The following is an 18,814-nucleotide window of genomic DNA, read 5'->3' on the forward strand; positions in this document are numbered from 1 at the left end:
ATGTTGGCCACACAGTCACAGTCTGGAGATCGGGAAGACCGGGGTTCCAATCTCCGTTGGGCATCTCTGTGTGGAGGGTACTCCGGTTTCCTCCCACATTCCCAAAAACACGCATGTTAGCTTCATTGGCGACTCTAAATTGTCCATAGGAATGAATGTGAGTGTGAATGGTTGGTTGTCTATATGTGCCCTGCCATTGGCTGGCGACCAGTCCAGGGTGTACCCCGCCTCTCGCCCGAAGTCAGCTGGGATAGGCTCCAGCATAATGAGGAGAAGCGGCATAGAGAATGAATGGATGGATGATTTTCCCCATTTTTGCGTGTAGAAGCACATACGTCGGGATGTAAGTCCCGCTTTAGATCTGCTCTTTAGTCACACCTTGGAGCGCTGTGGCACCGAGTGGACTGACGTGAATCGTGGCTCCAACACCAGAGATGTCACTTGAAACAAAGGAGGGGCTTATCAAACTTCTGTAAGACGGTAAATCATCACGCGATGTCGCAAAGGATGTCAGCTGCGACCAAGTACAAACAACATGGGAGGGCTTGGAAAGCCAAGCACGCTGGTAGACCAAAGAAGGCATCAAAGCATCAAGACAGGAAACTTAAAGCGTGCGTACTGAAAGCAGAAAATTCACAGCAAAACAAAGGAAACAGGAGTGAATGTCTGTGATCAAACTGTAAAAAAAGCATCTGGAGGAAACGGGGTTCACGTACAGAAGAGCTGAAGGAAAGCTTAGCTGGATGAAAGCATTCAGTGATGAATCGCAAACCTGCATTGGGCGAGGTGACCGTGCTGGAACTTGTGTTTGGTGCCGTTCCAATGAGCTTAAGGAAGACGACCGCCTGAAGAAAACGTGCACATTTCCACAGTCATTGATGATATGGAGCTGAATGTCACGTAAAGGCGCTGGGAAGATGGCCGACACTGCATCTTCAATAAACGCACACGTTTACGCTGACATTTTGGAGGCTTTTCTTATCCCATCAATTGAAAGGATGTTTAGGGAAGATGAAATCATTTTTCAAGATGATAACGAATCTTGCCATAGAGCAAAAAAAGACGCATAAGGCCAAGGTCGTGGCCTGCAAATAGTCCGCATCTCAATCCAATTGAAGAAGGAAGAAAATGGTCCATGAGAAGCCTCCGTCTTGCAAAGCTGATCTGGCATCAGCAATCGGAGAAAGCTGGAGCCACAGTGATGAAGAGTACCGTTTGTCACTCTGTTGTAAACGCCAGAGGTGGTGCAACAAAGTACTCGTGGTGTGTTTGGAGTGTTCTTTTGTTTGTTCTTCATGATTCCATAATTCTTTCCTCAGAATTGAGTGATTCCATCATTTTTCCCCTTTGCTTGCTCTAAACAAGGAGCTGTCACTGACCACCATTGTCACGCCTGGCGTAGACACTAGTTTTACATTTTGGGTACAGGTTATTATTTGTGGCTTATTTCCTTTCACTTGTTCATTTTCTGCTTTTGTGTCATCACACAGACCCAGGTGATCTCTAGTTGGGCGGAGCTACAGAACAGGCACAGCTGTGCCTCATTGTCGGTCACTCCTTTTTTAAGCTCACCTGTGGCGACTGGATGGCACTCGGTGATTCCTCGTGGCAGAACCTCCAAGCCAAGATCCGTGCTGCTGCCGTCGGCCATCCAGTCCCGCCTGGTTTTTCCTCACGGCTTTGTGGTAGCTCCGCCTGACCAGCTTTGGTATATTTTTCAGTTACAGTATATCTTATTCCATTTTTCCGCGATGCCCTTTTCTTTTCCGTGGCATCGTAGTTTTTTGTTCCTGAGCTGTTTACACCAGTATTAAAGACTCTTTCTCTCATAACTCGTGTACGCCTCTGCATACTGGGATCCAGACAACTGTCATACAAACCCTCACAGAATCACCGAGTCAATAAGTATGGATCCCGCAGAGGAGAGTCAGGTCCAGATGGCTCTTCGGGCTCATGGCCAGCGCATTAGTGCCCACGAGCAAACGTTGAGTGACTTGACCACGCTGGTGCGCGAGCTGCACGCAAGTATCACGGGAGCCCCGCAGACAGCGGCTGCTGAACCAACGCAGCCCGCAGCAGCAAGCGATACACTTGCTGTATCCTCCCATTTCGCTTTCCGTGAGCCCAGCATTCCACACCCAGCAAGGTATGGCGGCGACTTTGGCCAGTGTCAGCTCTTCATACACCAGTGCTCCTTGATCTTCGCCCAACAGCCCCACACGTACGCCACGGACTCCTCTAAAGTGGCATATATGCTCAGCTTGCTCTCCGGTCGTGCCGCCAGTTGGGCCATGGCGATGTGCGAAAGCAAACCGGAACTGTGCTCCAGCTTACCTCTCTTCACGGCAGAATTCCGGAGTGTGTTTGATCACCCCGTAAGGGAACGCGAGGCTGGCGGCCGCCTCCTTACCATACGTCAAGGCGCCGCGTCCGTGGCGGATCACTCAATCTCCTTCCGGATCTTGGCAGCAGAAAGCGGCTGGAATGAGAAGGCTCTGCGGTGTGTCTACCTGGCCAGTCTCAACGCTCGCCTCCAGGATGAATTGGCCGCTCGGGATGAGACCCGCTCCTTGGAGGATCTCATCTCACTCTCCATCCGCCTCGACAACCGCCTGCGGGAGCGCAGCGCACAGCGGAAGGCGGAGCCTCTTCCACCACCCCGGCTTGATTCGGCTCCACAGCTTGGTCTTCGTTCGAACCCGCTGCTTCCACCCTCCAGCGCCGGAACGCCACTAGAAGACGCCGAGGGGGTGGTGCCCATGCAACTCGGAGGTAGTCGTCTGTCGGCGGCGGAGAGGAGCCGTCGCCGAAGGTTGCACCTATGCCTCTACTGCGGGGAGGCGGGCCACAACATCGCAACCTGCCCAGCCCGGCCCACAAGACGTCGTTCGTCGTCCACTGGGGATACGCCTAGGGGAGGAGGACCCCTCCCTCTCACTCAGGCCTCGGCTTCGTCATCCATGGTGGGACGTCTCCAAATAGAAGGTACTCTTTCTTGGCCGGGGGGAACGTGTCCTGTACGGGCACTTATTGACTCGGGGGCTGATGAAAATTTTATTGATTGTGGACTGATTAATTCTATGAATATTCCAGTTTCTAAGATGGATAATGTTAAGAATGTCCGTTCTCTTGATGGGCGCCACCTGGCGAGTATTTCCCACCAGACACACGCGGTCTCGTTGCTGCTTGCGGGTAACCACCACGAGGTAATTAAGTTTTTTGTTATTCCGTCTCGTTCAGCCCCGTTGGTGCTTGGGTTGCCCTGGCTGCAGCGGCACAATCCTACTATAGATTGGTCTATTCTTAAAATTTCTAATTGGTCCACCTTTTGTCATAGTCATTGTCTCCGGGCTGCCTCTTCCCCTGTCAGTGCTGTTAAACCTTCCACCTGTACTCCTCCCGATATGTCATCTGTACCCAGAGAATACCATCATATTAGTGAGGTTTTTTGCAAGATCAAAGCATTTTCTCTTCCCCCCCATCGTCCATACGACTGCGCCATTGATTTGTTGCCGGGATCTCCTCTCCCCTCCTCCCGTTTGTACAATATTTCACAACCTGAACAACATGCACTGGAGGAATATATCTCATCCTCCCTGGCTGCGGGTCATATCCGTCCTTCTTCCTCTCCGCTTGCAGCTGGGTTCTTCTTCGTTAAAAAGAAAGACGGTACTCTACGTCCGTGTATAGATTTCCGCGCCCTCAATAAAATTACGGTCCGTAATAAATATCCTCTGCCCCTCATCGATTCCGCTTTTACGCCGCTTCATGACGCGGTCATATTTACTAAGCTCGACCTACGCAACGCCTATCATTTGGTGCGGGTACGGAGAGGGGATGAATGGAAGACTGCCTTCAACACACCGTTAGGGCATTTTGAGTATTGCGTCATGCCCTTCGGTCTCACTAATGCTCCTGCGGTGTTTCAGTGTCTGATCAATGACGTTCTTCGTGATATGATCGGCCGGTTCGTGTTTGTTTATTTAGACGACATCCTTATTTTTTCTCGTTCCACGCAACAACACAGGCAGCACGTCAGTATAGTCCTTCAAAGACTGCTAGAGAATAAGTTGTACGTTAAACCCCAGAAGTGTACTTTTCACATGTCTTCGGTGTCGTTTTTGGGTTTCATTGTGGAAAAAGGGCAACTCAGACCTGACCCAGCCAAGATCCAGGCTGTGGCCCTCTGGCCCATTCCTACATCAAGGAAGCTGTTGCAGAGGTTCCTGGGTTTTGCCAATTTTTACCGGCGTTTTATATGGGATTTCAGCAAGGTGGCGGAACCTCTGAATAAGCTCACATCATCTAAAGTTCCCTTTTGTTGGTCGCTGGAGGCAGACCGAGCCTTTCGGCGCCTTAAACATTTTTTTATTTCCGCTCCGGTGCTTGTTCATCCTAACCCTACTCTCCCCTTTTTTGTTGAGGTAGATGCATCTGACACCGGAGTCGGGGCCGTGCTCTCCCAGCGGTCCACAGCGGATCAGAAACTGCACCCCTGTGCCTTTTTCTCTCGACGCCTCTCACCAGCAGAGAGGAATTATGACATTGGCAACCGAGAACTTCTGGCAGTCATACTCGCTCTCCAAGAGTGGAGACATTGGCTGGAGGGGGCGGCTCACCCCTTTGTGATTTACACGGACCATCGTAACCTCTCCTACATCCGTTCTGCCCAGCGCCTTAACCCTCGCCAAGCGCGGTGGGCCCTCTTCCTCACGAGGTTTGATTTTTGCATCACGTTCCGCCCTGGTTCCCTCAATGGAAAACCTGATGCATTATCCAGGATGTATTCCCCGGCAGTGGAAGAGCCGAAGTCAGAGACTATCCTCCCCCAGTCTCGGATTCTGGGGGCCCTGCGGTGGGAGATCGAGAGACGGGTGGCAGAAGCCTCCAAGGATTCTCCTCCTCAAAGTGGTTGTCCGCCTGGCCGCCTCTTTGTCCCAAGACCCCTTCGCTCAGAGGTCCTGGTCTGGGCTCATTGCTCTAAGATCGCTTGTCACCCAGGGGCCCGACGTACGGCGTTTCTTGTCGCTCAACGTTTTTGGTGGCCAACCCTTCATGCGGACACCAAGAGCTTTGTGGCGGCTTGCTACAACTGTGCACGAGGCAAGTCGTCCCATCAGGCGCCAGCAGGACTGCTCCACCCCCTCCCTATCCCGTCTCGCCCTTGGTCTCACATCTCTTTGGATTTTGTCACCGGTCTGCCCTCCTCAAGAGGATTCACTGTTATACTCACTATTGTGGATAGATTTTCCAAGTTCACACACTTCATACCCCTCCGCAAGCTCCCTTCCTCCATAGAGACAGCCAAGTTACTCATTCAGCATGTGGTGCGCCTTCACGGCATCCCTCAGGACGTGGTGTCGGACAGGGGCCCTCAATTTTCCTCTGCCACATGGAAAGCCTTTTGCAAGTCTCTGGGTGCATCTGCAAGTTTATCATCTGGCTACCATCCCCAATCCAACGGACAATCGGAGCGCGCCAACCAGGACTTGGGGGCAGCACTGAGGTGTGTGTGCCAGCAGCGTCCTTCTTCGTGGTCCACGTATCTCCCATGGGTAGAGTACGCCCACAACACCCTCATTTGTTCTGCGACAGGCCTCTCCCCCTTTCATGTGGTGCACGGCTTTCAGCCCCCCATTTTTCCCTCCCAAGAGGCCGATTGCACTGTACCCTCGCTGGCCGCATTCCTTCGCCGTGCCCATCGCGTCTGGCGCAGTACCAGGGCCGCTCTATCCCGTACGGCCAAGCGTAATCAGAGGCTCGCCAACCGCCACCGCAAACCAGCCCCTGCCTACAAGCCCGGCCAGAAGGTATGGCTGTCATCTCGGGATGTCTCCCTGGCAGGAGAGACTAAGAAGCTAGCGCCCAGATTTATTGGTCCCTATGAGGTAGAGCGGATGATCAATCCGGTGACGGCTCGCCTAAAACTTCCCCCTTCTCTCAAGATTCATCCGGTCCACCATGTTTCCCGTCTGAAGCCAGTGGTCTCCAGTACTCTGAGCCCCCCATTGGCGACCCCCCCACCTCCCCGGCTTGTGGATGGTCATCTTGCCTACACCGTCAAGGAGATCCTGGACGCCAGGAGACGAGGCAGGGGTGTGCAGTTTCTGGTGGACTGGGAGGGTTATGGTCCCGAAGACCGTTCATGGATATCCCGGCCGCTTATTCTCGACAATAACCTCATTTCTGATTTTTACCGTAGGTTCCCAGACAAACCAGGTGGTCCACCAGGGGGCGTCCATTGAATGAGGGGGGGGAATACTGTCACGCCTGGCGTAGACACTAGTTTTACATTTTGGGTACAGGTTATTATTTGTGGCTTATTTCCTTTCACTTGTTCATTTTCTGCTTTTGTGTCATCACACAGACCCAGGTGATCTCTAGTTGGGCGGAGCTACAGAACAGGCACAGCTGTGCCTCATTGTCGGTCACTCCTTTTTTAAGCTCACCTGTGGCGACTGGATGGCACTCGGTGATTCCTCGTGGCAGAACCTCCAAGCCAAGATCCGTGCTGCTGCCGTCGGCCATCCAGTCCCGCCTGGTTTTTCCTCACGGCTTTGTGGTAGCTCCGCCTGACCAGCTTTGGTATATTTTTCAGTTACAGTATATCTTATTCCATTTTTCCGCGATGCCCTTTTCTTTTCCGTGGCATCGTAGTTTTTTGTTCCTGAGCTGTTTACACCAGTATTAAAGACTCTTTCTCTCATAACTCGTGTACGCCTCTGCATACTGGGATCCAGACAACTGTCATACAAACCCTCACAACCATTTTTTTTTCTTAATTTCTTTTAGTGTTTCTTAAAGCCAGAAAGTTGCCATTTGAAAATGTTTTGTGTCTGTGATCTGCCTTTTTTCTACAAAATGAAACTTCCTCCAAGACTGGTGATTCTTGATTTTTGCCAGGGGTGGTGTCGTGGGAATAAAAGTATTATGAGATGCATATTTTTCCTGAAATATGTACAACTTCTCAGCATATCTACATGTGTTGCTTTACAAAATATCAAAGTGGCCCTTGCATCCTTTCATTTTTGGAAAAAGTTTGGACAACCCCCTCATTGGAGTCATCAAATTTGGTTCCCTGCCCGCTAAAGACAAATTAGCCACTGGTTTGTGTGTTAGTATTTTAAAAATAGGAGTGCACATACACGAGCCTCACTCCTGTCAGCCTTAACAGCCGCTACGTCAGCACACGCGCAGCTAGCAGGCAGGCAGGCCAAAAATGTAATTTTATTTTGCCGCTTTCAAGTCATGTCAGCGTGCCAGCGAGCCGAATCCATGCATCTGCTGCCGGCGCAGGAAGCGGGATTAGATGGTGGCGCGCAGACGCACAGCGAGCGAGATGAGGCAGGTGAAAGTCAAGCATCTGGCAAGCCACGGGCGGATAGATTTTAATGACTTGTATGAAACGTACAAGAAATACTCCATTGATGAATGCAAGTGTGCTGCAATGGCCCTTCGTCTTTTATGACCGCCGCTGTCTGATGAGTGAAACAATGCACCTTTTATTACGTTTCTTGTAGATAAACACAATTCATCAGCTGCGATTCAGCGCTCTCCGCCGTCCACAAGACAGTTAATTAGATGCGCTCACAAATCATGTCATTGTCATCCACAGCGGAAAAAGGTGCTCCGCGAGAGACAAAGGATGGAGACGAGACGAAAAGAGATGCTTCATAAAAATTAAGTGACCTTTGAAAACAGACTTTTACTGCAAAAGGCTAACGACTAAAGCCTTCGACTTTAGAGGATATCCGTTAGGTGCCGTGTAGGTCTGGACCCCGGATGCGGAGATGTGAGGCCGAAAAGCAGTTAGAGGGTTTTTTTTGAGAGTAAGACAAAGTACAACAAAGACTACAAAGGAGGGAGCAGCAAGCACGTGCTGCAACAGCTATTAAAATGTCCAAAAAGTAAAAAAGCGAGTGCATCCTCCGAGCATGGAAGAAAGAACCGGCGTCTCCCGGCTACAAACATTTGGTTTTAAGTAGCCAGGCAGCCAATCGGCAGCTGGGGTGCCCAGTTGTCTCGCCTCCAGGCGGAGGAATGGCCTGAGAAAACAGACAGCACAGAGGCGGACAAGGCGAGGGCGGACAAAGCGCAGAACAGGAGAGGCAAACAGGAAACGGAACAGGATACACGTTCTAAGGCGAGGACAGTTCTCTTATTTAAAAGGCTTGCTTGTCACCACAGTTTAGTTCAAGGCGCTTCAAATGAGGCTAACTCAAGTTTCCACCAATGAGCGTTCCTTTTCCAGGAAGTAAACACTCTCAGTCCACCAGTCAACATACGGCACGGTCAAGCTCCGCCTCTTTTAGGTCAGCGTTGTCCAAAGTTTAACAGCGAGGGTCACATACTTGAAAAATGAAAGGATGCAAAGGCCACTTTGATATTTATGCTCCAAAGTTGTCTCTATTTCAATCTCAGATTGGCGATTATTAGTATGAACTTTGGTCTTTGCACTTTTTTTTCCTGTTTTTGTTTTTTTTAATTTTCCAAATATTTAAACTTTCTTCCTACATAATCTTCGTAAATTTTCTTTTTGTCATATTGTGACTTTATTCCCGTAATATTTAGACTTTCTTTGTATAATATTACAACTTTTTGCTCCAGCTAATTTGTCCAAAAACTACAACTTTCAATTGTTTTGTTGTTTGTCATCACATATTTTTCCTTTAATATTTCAGCCGCATGCGACTAAAATGACAATATTACTGCTCATAATATTACGAGTTTATTCTCGTAAAATTGCAACTTTTTGCAACTTGTTTCTCGTTAGAATACCGATTTTTTTCTCTTAATATTTTTACTTTATCCTTGTAAATTTCCAGCTAGTTTTCATGGAAGCCCGTTTCCGCCACTGAAAGAGAAAAATGATCCCAATGGTAAGTCATAATTATCAGATAAAAAGTGGAAAATTATGAGATAAGAAAGTCATAAAGTCATAATTATGAGATGAGAAGTCCAAATTACAAGATAAAAATAATAATTAGCAGATAGGAAAGTCAAAATTCTGAGCTAAAAATTCATAATTATGAGCTAAAAAGTCCAAATTACAAGATAAAGAGTCAAAATGATCAGATAAAAAGTTGATTTTATGAGATACAACCTGTGCATGTGCTGAGGGCCATGTGACAAAGGCTCCAGTGAAGGAGGCGACACATGCGCAGTTTGCATCTCATAAAATCAACTTTTTATCTTATCATTTTGACTTTTTATCTTGTAATTTCGACTTTTTTTTTCTCATAATTATGACTTTTTATCTCATATTTATGACCTACCATTTTGTTTTCTTTCAGTGGCGGAAACAGGCCTCCATACATTTTTCTATTTTTTCAAGTTTCCTTGTTCAAGGATATTGCCAGAATGTGCGCGGCCCACAAACGGCCACCGGGCTGCACATTGGACACCCCTGCTGTAGGAACTCTACCACTGCAGCTGGTAAAGGTGCCAGAAACATCATGAAAATGTGACAACATACCTTTGCCGAGTGGAAACGGTTCTTTGGTGATAGTTTCCAACTTGAATCCAGACAGCACGAGTCAAACTGTTGGCAACAAGTCCTGGTCCGAGGACCAGCAGGGCCTGCTGACAGGCAGCAGCGAGGTGAGGAGTCTTCATCTGGCATCAGGGCGAGGATTAAGCGGTGGTGGACGCATGCCAAAGTCAGATGAGAGACGACTCATATCCCGCTTTTCCCCGCAGGAAACAAAATAAAGCCAAACAAACTTGTCAAACTTTTATTCAGTGTGCGTTTTAAAGTCCCGTTTGAATATTTAGACGTAAAAGTTAGCCACTATTACCAATAAAACATGTTTTTCCAACAATAGATTAACTGTGATGACCAGCGTGCAAGTGGAGGGTCTGACACATTTTTTTCCAAAAACTGCGACTTGTAAGTAGAGGCTATACGATACAACAGCGGTTGTCAACTGGTGGGTCGGGACCCAAAGGTGAGGCACAGATCCATTCTGGGTGGGGGGCAAAAATGCCATTAAAATATGTAATATATACAACTGATTTCGGACATATTTTTAAGGAAACTTGATCGATAGTTTCGTCACCTTCCTCCTTGGCGCAGGCGCATTGCACAGTTTGTGGTCTTTTTGATATTTCATTTTACTTGATGCATTATTTCGATGCATGCAGCTTCCTATTAATTCCTGTTAATGTTTCAAAAGAGGACTTTGATTTAAAAAACAAACAAACATGCATTTGCTTGGTTTGACTGAAATAAAAGGACTCAAAATAGCGATAAAAAATCAAATGGAGGAATAAATAAATAATATAACATAAAAATGACTTCATGTGTAAAAGAATAATAAATAAATCGTAAAAATGACTTAAATAAAGGTGTTAAAAATAATGAAAACAACTTAAATAAAAATGTAAAAAAAATTAAAAATGACTTAAATAAAGGAGTTGAAAATAATGAAAACGACTTAAATAAAAATGTAAAAAAAAATAAAAATGACTTAAATAATAGCGTAAAAAATACTAAAATTCAATAAGAGGGAAAAAATGAAAATAGGGAAATAAATGTGTAAAAAATAACATAAACAATGAAAAATGAGCATGAATTAAATCAAAGTGTAAAAAGCGATACAAATAAAAATGACTTGAAGTGTGAAAAATGAGCAAGAAATAGGAATAAAAATGATTTAAGCAAAAAGTGGCTCGTGCTGCGTGGACACGCAAAAGGCACTGGACTCATGGTGTCTTTGAAACAGGGTATCCCAAACTTTATTTTAGTGGATTTATCAGAAGTACCATGGAGAGCAGTCACAGTTAGTGGCGACACACACGCACACGCGCACACACACAACAACTCAGTTGGTGTCTGACAAATAAAATTATTCAGAACATGAATTGAAATGAAAAAAAGCAAAAGTCCAACACACTCTTACACACACACAGGACACAGGACAGAGGCAAATAAAACAAGTCAAGTCCTGATTACCGTGACTAAGTGACACAACGTGATGCAACGGAAGCGAGAAAGACCAACGTAACACAACACGGTCACAGCCAAAAGATGGAGAAATGCCCCGTGTGGAAGTCAAATAAACCAAGAAGAAGAAGAAAGTGAAAAAGAAAAAAGCTCCCAAAAGGCAAATATGTCAATCTTCACTGTTTTTGCTTGAAATAAATATGTAGCGTTGATTCTGTCAGGGCCACCTCACCTTTAGAACACAGTACAGTATATACACAATAGTATTTCTTTCATGACAAAATAACCTTTCCATGTACATGAAGTATCTTTCTCTGTACACAAGGATTCCTGTCTGTCAGCGAATACAGCCACGGTACGCAAGCAGTGTTTTAGCAATCAATGACACGTCATCTCTCGTCCAACAACAGCAGATATCGCCTTTCCTTTAAAGCAGGGGTGTCCAACGTGAGGCCCGGGGGACATTTTCCACCCGTGGCTCGTGGCAAGTCTAAAAAAAAAAAACAACAAAAAAAAAACTACAGATGGACGGATTCAAATATGGATGGTGTTGATACCAAGGGTAGTACCGGTCTTCTTTTCCTTTCGGCTTTTCCCTTCAGGGGTCGCCATAGCGCATCAATTGCCTCCATCCAACCATCGGTATTGGATCGATACTAATGTGATGAAATCGAGATCCTTCAGTGCTCTTCTACGTTTATTTTCAGAAATATCTTTGTTTTTTTGTTGTGTTGTTCACATTGATAATGTTGTTATGTTGTTTATGAACTCGGGGAATATATTATTAATGAGGTCTATTAATAAATATGCACAGTGGCCCAGTGGTTAGCATGTCGGCCACACAGTCAGGAGATCGGGAAGATCTGGGTTCGAATCTCCTTCTGTGCGGAGTTTGCATGTCCTCCCCGTGTGTGCGTGGGTTTTCTCCGGGTACTCCGCTTTCCTCCCACATTCCAAAAACATGCATGTTAGCTTAATTGGTGACTCTAAATTGTCCATAGAGTGTGAATGGTTGTTTGTCTATATGTGCCCTGTGATTGCCTGGCACCAGTCCAGGGTGTACCCCGCCTCTCGCCCGAAGCCAGCTGGGATAGGCTCCAGCATACCCGTGACCCTAGTGAGGATAAGCGACATAGAAAAAGGATGGATGATTAGATATTACACTAATTTGTCACCTACGACACAAAGCTAAGATGCTGTGTTCCGACCTGACCTACACCGGATTGGCTTTGCTGTCTTTAATGCCAAAAAAGTATCACAAAGAGACCCCCGACATCCTTCAATTTTTCTGTATGTGGCCCTCGCTGGAAAAAAATGTGGACACCCCCGCTTTAAGGACAACATAAACCAGTAATGTGCAAGTTGCTCCAAAACCGAACGCCAGAGCGCAGTTAAGACAAACAAAACAAACAACCAAAGAGAAAACCTGAATCTGTACAGCATTCGGACCATTTTAGTGTGTGTGTGTGTGTGTTGACACCACGGGGAAACGGGGTACGCTTGCCTGGAATGAATCATATACAGTATGTACACACGTTACCATTCATGCACTGCGTCAACACGTTGTAGCACATCGACATTCCAAAAGGTGGGAAAATGCAGAGAGGATTCAAAAGAGAAGAAAAGGCTCACCGGCCACCGTCGGTTAACGTTGGCGGCACAGCAGTGAGAGACACGAACGGGGGGCGGGGGGAGCAATCAGGACAGGTAAGACAACCAGGACGATACACATGCTGGGCAGGAGAAGTCCATCATCAATCTCGCTGACCCAGAAATCAACGTATGGCTGTAACTTCATATTGTCTGTCATTCCTCCTTCCTCCTTCCTCTCTTGAACTTCCTCCTCGTCCGCCCAGAGATTGAACCCTCAATCAGTCAGGAGGTTAACCGAGAGGTAAACGCTTCCTCTTCTTCTTCTTCTTCTTTTTTTTCACATTAGGTGCAACATTGTCATCGTGTTGCACCGGTTGTTTACATTGTAAGCAACTTCGAGGAAAAAAAAAAAACCCAAAACATCGCAGCAGCCGTTTATTCCACGTAAGCCACCCCACCCAACACAAAAACATAATCAGTGCAAATCTTTTTTTCCTTCATTGAAAAAAAAATAAAACACCACAGAGTTTGACGTCTTGATCGATGACCTCCAGGCCAGGAAGCTGAATGGTTGGCTCCTGGCAGCTCGGCTGCATTTAAGAAAACTGGGAATTTGGAAGTTTCAACATTCAAAGCGTGTCTGATGTTAGACTTTTATTTGGAAAATCATTCCATTTGGAAGTGTAGTGAATAAAATGTCTAATTTTGTCGCCTTATTTGCAGGTATGTTGAGCACTTTTGATATATATTGTTACATTTTTATGCTTTATTCTGAAAACCTTTTATTTTGAAAGGCATTGGAGCACAAATATACTGTAAATGAAATGTCTATTTTTATGAATGCAGCTGTCATGTTCCTCCTGGTAGATATACTACTTATTTTTATTTTTTTCCTGATGAAGACATAGTGAAAGTGAAATAACTCATTTTGTGGCCTTATTAATTTAGCAGTTTTTAATGACATCATTACAATTTTATTGGCATTTATCCATGCAGCTGCCGTGTTTCCCTGTTTGACCTCGAAGCAGACAAAGAGGTACCGTACAAGTGAAACGTCTTAACTTGTGGCCTTATGGCTTCCGCAAAATTTGGATGTTATATTTGATAGACTTGTATGCACGCACGTGAGTGAAATATCTCATTTAGTGAACTTATTTATTTTGTGCAGTCCTGCTATTTGGTTTTGTGCAATTTAGGAAGGCAGACCACACGTTTTCCGGCATTCGGTATTTTCTTTCTGTGCACTTTTGCTTATCAACTTTTATAAACGCAGTTGTCGGTTTCCTCCTTATTTTTAAAAAATGCAGACCTATGAGTGAAATGTTTTGGTATTTTATCATATTTGATTGATTTCATCCATGCCGTTTTCAAGGCTCTCCATTTGAGATCTATTTTGTGCATTCCTGATATTTACGTTTCGTTTTTAAAAATGCAAATATGGGAAATGTCAAATTTGGTGGCCAAAATTATGTTTTTTGTTTAATTGCCTCCTATAAGTGATTAGTCTGTGCTCAAAGCAACAATAAGTCATTATTTTTATTTATTTTTTATAGTTATTTTCTGCAATTTTGTTATTTTTATTTTAATTGAGTCAAGCACTGTGTGAAATGCATATTTCACGTGCAATAATGCAATATTATGTTTAAAAAGGTTATTTTGGAGAAATTTGTTGTTTTTTGGTCGGCCGTCAGCCACGTTTTTTTTTTGTTTTTTGTTTTTTGACGGTTCCCTTTCCCAGCAGCCTTGAATGCATCAGTTTCCTCCTGTCAAGCCTTGCGGAAACGCCGAGTAAGAGCAAAGGAGTTCGTTCCCCGTTAAAAAAAGCAGAAGAAATGAACGTGGATGCAAACAACTACAAGAGTTTCATTGTTGCTCAGGTACAAATCAAGTGCACATTTTCAGTAAGTCCAACAACGCTGAGCCCAATGAACGGTCACAAGTTGAAGCTACTTAAAAAGTGATGCCTCCACAACACAATTTCCTCTTTTTTTTCTTCTCGTTTTGCACGAATAAGCATAACTTTTTACAGTGTATAAACCGTCAGCTCCATGCCAGTGAAGAGACAAATAACATCGAGAAATTCCAATGCGGTGCTGAGCTCCTAAACAAGCTATTACGAATGAGCAGGTTTTTTTTGGTGTTTTCTTAAGAAAAAGACCCCTCAGCTAGAAAACCCTTGTGGACAGCAAAGATTCGGGTAGAAATGTGTCCCTTTCCCAAAACAGGGGTAAACTGGCACTCCAAGGCCTTCAAGGAGAACTCCCAACTGGAACAAAAGTTGTGCATCATGCAGAGTTTGGAATATTGGAGCCATCCTAACTGAGATACTTTTGTGTTGTGGTGTGACTTCAGTCATTCAGGAGACCAGCGCCATTCCAGAGTCATCATTTAGAGGTTTTGGACTAGCTAAACTCGTCCAGTCCACGGCCCCGCTAGCCTCGAGCGTCACACAGCAGGTTACGATTTAAAATGGATTACGTCTACTTAGCTACGTACTTACGGATGACGTTTTCAAATATATGAAGTATAAAACAAAAAAACAAAGTACTTCAGCAGGAAAGGTCTGGAAAGAAGTCAGATGTATCGCGACTGTACCATACTGACGTTTGTTTTTGGTTGTTAACAGTCTGGAAAGCATTACAAACGTGGTCATGTCATCTACTGGCTAAAACCCCATAGTCACTGGTAGTTATACTGGTACAAGTGAAGCTTAGTTCTCTGCAAAGTTAAGTCAAAGTTGTGCAGATGGGATTCCTGCAAAGCCTGGAATCTAAGCATGATTAAATCTGAAATAAAGGTAAAAAAAAAAAAAAAGGAAATAATCTGCAAGCAGAGCAAGACAATTTGACAATGGTGAGGCAAATGATCTTGTTCCCCTGGCTGATTATTTCAAAAGGTCCCCTATTATGCAAAATTGACTTTTTAATGCCGTTCGAACAGTGACATGTCTCCCTCGAGCCAAAATGTATCATCTTGCCTGTTAGTTTGGTCCACCTTTGAGAGAAGAAGCGCTGAAATGCTCCCTTTTCAAGTTGCAGCTTTCATGAAAAGCCTCCTTCCTCATGAAAGCGATACCGCCTCGGCCCGTCCCTAGCTTGTCAAGCCTGCCCGTGCGCATACGAATGGGAGAGCTGTGAGTTTGATAATGTACTTTTTCTTCAGTGAACAGGCTAACCTAGCATGTTGGTGGTGGGAACGTTAGCACTGGAGCTCACATTGAAAACAATCAACAGGTCCCTAACCGGTCGCAAACAGATGAATAAATGATCCCAGGTCCAAACCAAGAGCAACAAACCATAAGGGGGGGAGCAGCGATGAAGTAGAGGGTTCAGCATTGCGTACAATATTACAAAGTATGCTAAAACCCGGGTGAGCTCTCCTCAGCCCTGACTTAGAAGTCTCACCCGCAACGGAGGAGTTCAACCCTTTAAACGGAGAGTCAGGCGGGAGGTGCGCAAGCTGAGGAGTCGAGGTGTGGTCTTGCACCCCCGGGATAACTGAGGTTTAAAGGAACACTGTCCTTTTTTGGGAATTTTGCCCATCATCTACAATCCTTAAGTGAGACAAACGTCAACAATTCCAAAAACAGTGCAGTATTTCTTTAAACACTACAGTATGCTCGTGTTTTTATAACGTTTGTGTCCTCCTTAATGTCCTTTCTTGTATGTGACGTATGGCGGGTATTACGTTGGCTAGTGCAGCTGCAGTGTGTAAGTACAAAGTAGATAAAGTGCAACCGTAGTGCGAGACAGGCGTTGACAAAAACATTAGCATGAAAGCTACAGACACAGAAAACGGCGCGTTCCAAGTAGGGCTCACTAAAAGCACGTTTAAACTGTCTAAATTCTACAACACACTCGCTTTAAGACAGATTTAAACTTAAAAATACTATTTTATGGGACCTTTTAGTACAAATTGGTTTGACATAGTAATGAAAAAAATAATAACTTTTGCCATTTAATCTTGTTTAGATGTCAGTTTTTGCAGGGAAGACAACGCTTGTCTTTCTTTTCTTGGGTTTTCCAATGAAAAAGAGTACATTTTCTCAAATTACTCACATTTGCGCCAAGCTTGAGGTTTTCAAGCCTACCTGAAGACAGCTGGACCTTCTGTTATGCTTTTTTAATACCAGGAAGGACTCACAATAATTATCCTAAAGACAAAACAATGAGTCGAATGTCAGTGGCCGTTACTGAAAAGCCCTTAAGGATTGTGATTGGTCTGTCGGTGAGCGTTAGGGGGTGTGGGTTCATTAAGACACACAGGGACGAAGGTGGTACCTTACTTTTTTTTAAACACGTAAAATTAACCTAGATATTTATATTTAGATATTTATATATATATATATATGCACTCGTAATACTCTCTAACAGTTTTAAACGGTACAGCGGCCATGTTGTGTGGCCTTATTAAAGGTATAAGCACGCTAACCCCCCCCCCCCCCCCCATTTGTCTGATTTACATCTATAAAGCAACAGAAAGACGGCCGTTCAGGAGAGCACAACCGGAACATTCAGCTTTAGAACTAAACAGAGAAGAAGTTCAGCCGTATTTACATTTTAGTTGGCCCCTCCCCTCCTGTCACGAGCGTTTCTACAGGCCGACAAAAGCGTTTTCAGTCGCAAAACATGACTTTTTTTTGTGTTTTCACAGTACTGGACTCATCTTCCCAGCAAACACCAGCATGGAAATGCACAGTCCGTCAGCAGCAGCAGAGACGCCGGCGCCACCGTCCCGTGCTTGTGGTCTGCTCATGCACTGACGCACAAACACAACGATTCAGTCTTTTCACTTGATTTCTACCACGTGTGTGTGTGTGTGTGTGTGTGTGTGTGTGTGTGTGTGTGTGTGTGTGTGTGTGAGCTGTATGGACGCCAAATGGGGATTTAAGACAAGTTTTAGTGGCTTCATTTTTAAGTTAAGAAAAGAAATGCATTCAAAGAACTCTTCTCATCTGCGTGTCCTCTTGTCCACGCGTTTCCTTCTGTTGTGTTTCTAGACGCATTACCACATCCTCCTTCATCCGTTCATTCGTCAGTCGATCCTTGAAGGGAGGGAATGATAGACCAACCAGACAAGCTCCACTTCCACATCTGGGCCGCCTGTCCCCGCAGGCTCGTCTCCTGCCGTCCTAGAAGCCCTGGATGTGGCAGTAGGCCTCCAGCGAGGAGAAGAGGATGTAGAGGAGCCACAGGCTGACGAACAGCATGGTGGTCAGGGCCTTGGCAGTCCGCGGCCCGCCCAGCTCTCCGCCGATCTCGGGCCGCCGCCGGTACATCAGCATGGCGACACAGATGAAGGCAAAGATGGTGAAGAGCGTGACGGAGAAGGCCAGCTTGCCCGGGTCCACCTTGAATTGCTCCCCGATGCTCTGGTGGTAGATGGCGGCGATGGACCACGCCACCTGTCCCGCAACATCACTCTTTAGCAACCACGCTACCACTCAGCCAATCAAATCCTCCTTAAAACTCACTCACAAAAAATGCCAACTTCCCAAAAATCTTGCATATTAATATTTTTCCATTGTATCTTATTTATTTGTTCCTATTATTATTATTATTATTAGAACCTCAGATGACTCAATGTCACATTCTAGCATTCTCGATCGAAGAACAAACAAAATTCCTCAAAAGTCCTCAAAAAGAAAACTATTTGATTCATATTATTATTAATTTTGATTTTAAAATTTTTATTTTTACAGTTTGTGCATCTCCAAAACTGCTGCAACAATATAATATATATATGACTGTTTTTTTTATTTTAAATAAGACAGTCTACCTCCACCTGAAATATATATACAGTATATGAAATACTAACTAGATTTGGGGAATTATTGTGCCATTTTTGTCTTTTTTTATCGAAAAAAAGAGCTAAAATAAAACACATAAAGTACACAAGCTTTTTTTTTGTTGCATACACTTATTTCAGTACCAGAAAACAGTAAAAACGTGACATTTTGCTGCATGCTTTCAGTGGGGAAAATGGCGCCATCTGGTGGACAAATTTAAAAGTTTAAAACTGAAAGTCCACGTTGAAATGTTAACATACAGGATTAGTTTATGTACAGATGAATGTGGGATGGAATATAGCATTGTAGGTGGGACATATTTTGTCATTAGGATGTTGTAGTTTGTGCTGCGCTGCCATTTTAAGTGAATTGTAAGCATGTAAAAACATGAATATCCTCTAGCAAATTCTACCTTTACTCATTGAACACAGCCAAAACGGCTTGGAAATAAAAACATTGAATGGCAAGGGTTAGTCAGGGTGTTAAGG

At 44.9% G+C, this 18,814-nt stretch overlaps 1 protein-coding gene across 4 annotated transcripts in view; it reads right to left on the reverse strand.

The window, feature by feature from the left end:
• Nucleotides 1-14,203: 14,203 nt before the first annotated feature.
• slc8a1b (solute carrier family 8 member 1b) overlaps nt 14,204-18,814 on the reverse strand; it is a 128,960-nt gene continuing 124,349 nt past the window's right edge. For all 4 annotated transcript variants that reach the window (XM_054799297.1, XM_054799295.1, XM_054799298.1 and 1 more), the window contains exon 11: nt 14,204-17,942. In XM_054799297.1, coding sequence (XP_054655272.1) covers nt 17,670-17,942 — 273 coding nt within the window. In that variant the 3' untranslated portion in view covers nt 14,204-17,669. The remainder of the gene's footprint in view (nt 17,943-18,814) is intronic.

Source organism: Dunckerocampus dactyliophorus, chromosome 14, assembly GCF_027744805.1.
Source record: "Dunckerocampus dactyliophorus isolate RoL2022-P2 chromosome 14, RoL_Ddac_1.1, whole genome shotgun sequence".
Taxonomy (NCBI): domain Eukaryota; kingdom Metazoa; phylum Chordata; class Actinopteri; order Syngnathiformes; family Syngnathidae; genus Dunckerocampus; species Dunckerocampus dactyliophorus.